This window comes from Lolium rigidum, chromosome 6, assembly GCF_022539505.1.
Source record: "Lolium rigidum isolate FL_2022 chromosome 6, APGP_CSIRO_Lrig_0.1, whole genome shotgun sequence".
NCBI lineage: Eukaryota > Viridiplantae > Streptophyta > Magnoliopsida > Poales > Poaceae > Lolium > Lolium rigidum.
The window spans coordinates 184,221,475-184,227,893 of NC_061513.1; the positions used below are offsets into that span (position 1 = coordinate 184,221,475).

At 41.2% G+C, this 6,419-nt stretch overlaps 1 protein-coding gene across 2 annotated transcripts; it reads right to left on the bottom strand.

Moving 5' to 3' along the window:
• Positions 1 to 3,202, bottom strand: LOC124661831 (serine carboxypeptidase-like 18). 2 transcript variants are annotated; one of them, XM_047199719.1, is made up of 11 exons: positions 2,982 to 3,202; positions 2,751 to 2,890; positions 2,485 to 2,561; positions 2,147 to 2,372; positions 1,968 to 2,005; positions 1,775 to 1,876; positions 1,586 to 1,669; positions 1,323 to 1,484; positions 497 to 807; positions 346 to 391; positions 1 to 254 (listed from the first exon to the last, which is right to left on the bottom strand). In XM_047199719.1, the coding sequence occupies exons 1-11, from the start codon at positions 3,116 to 3,118 to the stop codon at positions 171 to 173; spliced, it is 1,407 nt and encodes a 468-aa protein (XP_047055675.1). In that variant the 5' UTR covers positions 3,119 to 3,202; the 3' UTR covers positions 1 to 170. The 2 variants fall into 2 exon arrangements, with proteins under 2 accessions (XP_047055675.1, XP_047055674.1); XM_047199718.1 differs by having other exon boundaries at positions 1,968 to 2,020.
• Between the last annotated feature and the right edge of the window lie 3,217 nt (positions 3,203 to 6,419).

Consider the following 6,419-nt stretch of genomic DNA (forward strand, 5'->3'; position numbering starts at 1 on the left):
AGTCCAAAACAACGTGCATTATTTGTGATATGGTAGAGTATAATCTAAACCTGCTGAAATAAACAGAGTATATAATTCTCTTTCTTTACCGCAATTAATATGGAAAATTCTAGCCTGCATTCAGGTTTTCATGCGGTCCCCTTGTCTACTTTGTTGTTGTTCTCAAGTAGCTAGAGTGGTTCCTCAAGTATCCAACGGCTGAACATGGCGAAGCACCTCTCAGGTTCGTACTCTGGCGCCGTATGCCCACCACCCTGCAGCACCCCAATAGAACTTGATCAGAACGGAGCGTAGGTGCATTCACCACGAAGGTATTCATAGTTGTAGGCAAATGATGAGTGTTACCTTGATGGTGGCAAATGTCATGTTGTTGGAGTACGTTAAAGTGAACCTGCGACGCAAACATGCATTAACCAGTATATACAGCAAGCCTGCTGCTGGCAAAATACCAGTCTAGCTTAGCATTGGTAAGGATGGTGATGGTAATATATAGTACCCTGCAGACTGGCCATTTAGATGCCATGCCCTCCAGTCGCGGACCACGGGGAAGCCCAGTGACCTTATCCACGCCTGCGTCCCCAGGTGAGGCACCAACGAATCGTGGTCACCACTGTATACGAGCGCCCGGTAGCCACCGTTGGCCGTGAGGTTCCGGTGATACTCGATGCTACTCCTGAGGTCGATGGAATAAGGCAGGTCGCCGTTGTGGCACCTGACCCACTCCTCCACGCTGCCCTCCTTGATCCCAAGAGCATCTCGGGTCACCTCCGCGTTTGCCCAGAAGTATGATAGGTAGTTCTTATATGTCTGCCACAATTGATATCAGTTTGCCCCGGTATGATACGGTACAATATAGGTTGTTACAGCTCTATAAATTTCCTTTTGGTAGATTCCTTTTTTTAGGCATAGTTTAGCTTTTGTACATAACTCTGCACTACCTCCTTGCCATAAGGTGGTGAATGTAAGATTTTTCTTTTTTTGAAGTCAGACGATTTAAAGTTTGGTCGAGTTCACTGAGAAAATTATCTATATCTACAATACCAAATGTATATATACCATATGAAAATATACATCATGATTATTAATCTAATGGTAATCTAGATCTTGATATTTTTATCTAGATACTTGATCAAACTTTACATCGTTCGAATTTTCAAAAAACTTATATGCACTACATTTTAGCAAGGAGGTAGTACAATATTTCATACCAATAAAAGCTGCAGTTGGAAATTTCTTACTGTTTCCCATAAAAAAAATAAAGTTGTTAAAGCAACGAAGTCCAGTTAGTGTACGCACATGGAGGATGTAAATGGACTACTTACAATACATCCAAATGGAGGACGAGCCGGCGGATTTCCAACAAGGATCCTCCTACCAGAATCACTAGAGTACTCGGCCTTGGTATCAGCTGCTGGTCCGGTGGGAGCGGATGCATAAACACAGGTGTCCAACAAAATGTGGGCCCCCTGAACTTGGGACATCAGCTGCAACAATTGCACGCACGATCACATCCACATTCATACATAATAGTATGTGGTCCAAGTCAATTCTAGCAAGCGCAGGATGTTTTTAATGTTCTTCTTACATGGTTAAATGTATCCAGAGCTTGGGCGCACGGTGCGTTCGAAGGAAGCATGTAGTCCAGACCTTTGCAATTCTCCAATATAGTCTGCATATATATGATCAAGAAAGAGCAATATTACTTTGATTATGATAAAATGGATTATACACACGCATGCCAGGTGGATCAGAGTAGACGCTCGAGTGTAGTTACCTCATATAATTGATCTGATATTATACCAACTCCGTGAGCATATGGCACTCTAGAACTTGTATCAATGATCTCACCAGTTGATGGGTTACCAACTAGATAGCCCTGAAAATCAACAAACATGTGTAAATTCTAATGATTCATGATGCTTACCGTTATCGTTAATAAGTATTGGTAGTAAAGATCAATATTGTACCTTTAGATTAAGGGTGGGAGTGTTTCCTGCTTGAATACCTGAAGAGGAGCTATCTGACATGAATGTATAAAGTTCCAATAGAGCTTAGTGAAATGAAAATGATTAATCGCATCAGTTTGCACAGTGACAGGGTTGTCAAATATGGCAGGGGCATATATGTGTATGTTAATGTTATGTACCTTGTGAAATGATGTGGGCGATAAATGGTATGAGTTTTCCGGCATAGGAGTCTCCCCCGATATAGAAAGAATTCTGGTGGTATTTGGGATGGTCGCTGAACCACTTGATAAGGAAGTCATGGATCTGCAGCGAGGAGGATACATCCCCAACCTGGTACCCTTCTGGTTTCGTTGAAAAGGAGAATCCAGCCCCAACCGGTGAATCAAGAAACAGGATGTGTGCTACCTGCGACATTCCCTTGGTATTACTAGCAGCATGCATGTAAGAACGTATTACAGGTATTACAGTCAGCAGCCTGCTGCTGCTGCTGCGGATGAAACAAGATACGAATACCTACCTGCGTCCATGAGCTCGGATTGATTTGTAGGCGTGGCAAGCTGCCATTGTAGGGCTCCTCCACGAATCTGACGGGACCTGCATATCAGCATTTGATATGGATGTGAACATGATTTTCTAGGACTTCCTGATTCCGGCACTTGCTTAGTCAACAAAGGAGTACAGTACTGCGAAGTTCAATGAACAGTGAATGTGATGATAGGGATCATGCTGCAGACGGAGATGATGCGGCTAGTAATAATTAATTAGTTAGTCGATTAGAGAGACCGATCTCATTGGCGAGGCCACTGAAGACGGAGCACCGGTCGCCGCCGGTGAGCCAGAGAAGGAAAGGGGCCTCCTCGGCGCGGGTATCCGACTCGACGAAGTAGTAGAAGAGCTCCGTGCCCTCGTTCACCTCCACGTACCTGGCAGTTCAATTGAATTTCATATGTTGCTTTCAAGAAGAGAGAATCCAACAGAACAAACTTAAATTGAGAAGGAGATGGAAGTACCCACCCAGTGTGGAGGTTGAAGGGGAGGCGGCCGTGGAAGCCAGGGAGGCTGGTCACCAACTTGGAATCGGAGGTGCGCGGGGCCACGGCAAAGATCAACAGCAACAGGAAGCAGCGGCAGAGTTGCCTCGGCGAGATCATCTTCGTGCTCGTACTACCAGAAGCAGCATCAGCAGCAGACCTTAATTTGGGCCGGCTTGCCTTCGTCCGCTAGTTTGTGGCCAGAACTGCGAGGACTAGGCTACCTGTCGTTAGCTGCGTGTCCCAGTCAGATGCTCGCTCACACGTGTCCGGCAGCTTACCCACACGTGTAGACCTGTCCGACTCGCCCGGTAACATAAGGATGACCATGGCTAGGATATAGGTAAGGTAGAACAATCCAATATACCCATTCCTGTATAGTTAATAGGTATAAGTTTCTGCCATATCCATACTCGTGGATATAAAAGTTTACTTATATCCACCCGTATTCATTGGTTAAATTGTATAAAAATCGGTCGTAATTTCAATTTATTGATAACAAATTTGATTAAAAAACAAATTATCTCAATTCAATAACAGGTAGTTGAGTACATAACAATTAACAAGATAATAATAATCATATTATTAGCTAACTCATAAGTCAACAAAAGTAGACATGTCAAGAAAATTTACAATAAACGGACGGGGTATGGGTATACCCCGGCTACGATGTTATACCCGTGCCCTACCCACAATTTAGAGCTCCTTTGATTCATAGGAATATGAAGAGTGTAGGAATAGGAAAGGTGTAGGATTGGAATGGCATGACAAGTTGAATTCTATAGAAATATGATGTGTCTTTGATTGTAGCAAAGGAATTTTTCCATGAGGTATGAGCTAATGTTTTTTTCCTATAGGATTTGCACTACAAGATTCCTATAGGAACAATTCCTATAGGATATGTTCCTATGAATCAAATGGCTTGTATAGTAAATTTTCCCATAGGATTCAAATCCTACATAATTCCTATGTCAATCCTATGAATCAAAGGAGCTCTTAACGGGTAGTATATGGATACTGCCCATTAGCATAAAAGTATGTGGGTACCCATGGGTACCCATACCCGTGGGTAAATTGCCATCCTTAACCACAACTAGATGAGGCCCAAGTGCATGCTACGGGAGACGCTCGATCAACCTTCATGAGGGATCGGCGTCCCAGGCTCTGGAGCAGCCACTCGGTTTTTACCGATTCATCGGCGTGGAACCAACAACAGTCATACATGGTTCCATGAAACCACCAAAGGAAACTGGTACCTCTAGCTTTGATCAAATTCATAGTTTTAAATACTGGCTATAGCTTTTTGGGAGACATGCCGCTAAGGCTATATTATTTATAAGCTAAATGAGAAAAAAAACACTAATAGCCGGATATAGCCCTATTTAGCCACTAATCAGCCTCTAATTTAGCCGCTAAACCTTATGTATTTTGAATTTATCTTCTATTTTATTTTTATTTCTTATTTTTTGAATTTGCATTCGATATGATTAGATAGACTTCTGAATTGAATAATTAAATACTTGTTTGTTTTGAATAGTTAATGAATTGTATCATGAATCATGTCTGAGTCATAGTTTTCCTTTGTTGGGTAAGATATGACTGAAATATTAAAAAAACGCTAAATGGAATAGCCCGTTATAGTCCAACTATAGCCTTTCATAGCCTCTAAAAATATCACGGCTAAATGAAATAGTCCGCTATTTTAAACTATATTCAAATTATTAGTCTGTTGCAGATTCATTCATGCTAAATATAGGTTTATGTTGCAGATTCATTCAAAATATATTGTTTGATAAGGGTTCTATGACATCCAATGTTTTTTGTCTTGAAAGACTATGCATAATTAAATAGCTATAGTCATCACCACACGCAAATCACTACATTCCATTCAGAAATACTCGTGTATAACTTGCTAACACAACATTCAACATGGAAAACTTTGTACATGTTGTATTGTGATTAAATCGATGGTGTTCGAATGTATATATAGTTTGTATTAACTTAAAGACATACCAAAACCTCGAAAGCAAGGTTCTTTGAAATCAACATAAATCTCGATAAATATTCTTCCATAAATAAAAAGGTTTTTTATTAGATAGTGCGGACAACTTAATTAATCTATTATATATTAAAATTACATTAAAGGTTAGCCAGGGAAAGTAAAAGTTAGAAAAAGTTACAACAAAAATCGGAACCATCTGACCGTCGATTTATTACCTCAGCAAGCCACAACGACTGAATTATGAAAAAAGAAACTTAGAGTAAAGAAAAATTACCCACCAATGTCATCACTTAATTTTCCACGTACCTCTTTAATCTTATTGGACTAATCACCCGTCAAACCTAAAAAAAACAATGGTGTGCCAACCCCCAAAAAAAAACCAATGGTGCGGTAAAATACAATATTTTTTGTTTTGAAACAAGGCAAAAGATTTGCCATTTTCATTAATTAAGGAGAAGTTAAAAGAGGTCTTACAAACTAAACACCGCTTGACCAATGGCCAAGCACAAGAAACAAGCCCACTCTCGCGGCATCACATTACTCAAAGCCTTAGCCCAACGAGGTTCCACATCGCCACCTCTTCTTTAATCTTGGTGAACACCATATTTTAGGTAGAAGCTTCATTGCGAAAGACGTAAGCGTTCCTTTCCTTCCAAATTTCCCATGTAATCAACATTGCAAGCGACACCATTGCCTTCTTTGATTGTCCATGCTTATGAACTCCATCAATCCACCACTCTTTGACGGAGCATATTGTGTGCCAAGTATTAGTGTCAACGTCATTTAACCCAAACCATGTTTTATTTTGGACCATATCCGGATGGTGAAACGAAATTTGAAGAGAAGGTGAGAGGCGGTTTCTTGCACTTGATTACATAGCTTGCACGACCCACAATTTGGCCATCCTCATTTTTGAAGCCTATCTGCCGTCCACACTCTATTTTGGATCATCAACCAAGCGAAGAACTTGCATTTCGGAGGTTCCTAAGGCTTCCAAACCACCGAGGGAAAAAGGAGAAGTTGGTTGGCCTAAGAATTGCATCTTGTAAGCCGTTTTGGAGGAATATGACCCATCATTGGTGAGCTTCCAAGAGATAGAATCGGGTAAGTTCGGGTCCAAATGAGTCGCTTGTACCATCTCCCATTGGTTGGTAATGATGAGGACATCCCTACCGAACTACTACCTCCGTCATTGCAAGATGAAGACAATGTTGCTGCGAAGCTCAAGTCCGATGAAGTTAGGATTGGACCCATTACAAGGGCTCGTGCGAAGCTGAAAGTGCATGGAGCCCCCATGTGTGGTTTTGGTAATTAATGACAATCCCTATGGATTAATGTTTGCATTGAGTTATATTTGTAGGTGTTGTCCATAGGCAATGCTTGAACCATTTGTTGACTTCAAGGTGTTGTCCATAGGCA

Coding starts and splice junctions, on each gene's coding strand:
- LOC124661831 (XM_047199718.1), bottom strand. CDS start 3,118: ATGATCTCGCCGAGGCAACTCTGCCGCTGCTTCCTGTTGCTGTTGATC. Junction 1,670..1,774: donor TATCAGATCAATTATATGAG/GTAACTACACTC, acceptor ATATATATGCAG/ACTATATTGGAGAATTGCAA. Junction 392..496: donor CTAAATGGCCAGTCTGCAGG/GTACTATATATT, acceptor TTTGCGTCGCAG/GTTCACTTTAACGTACTCCA.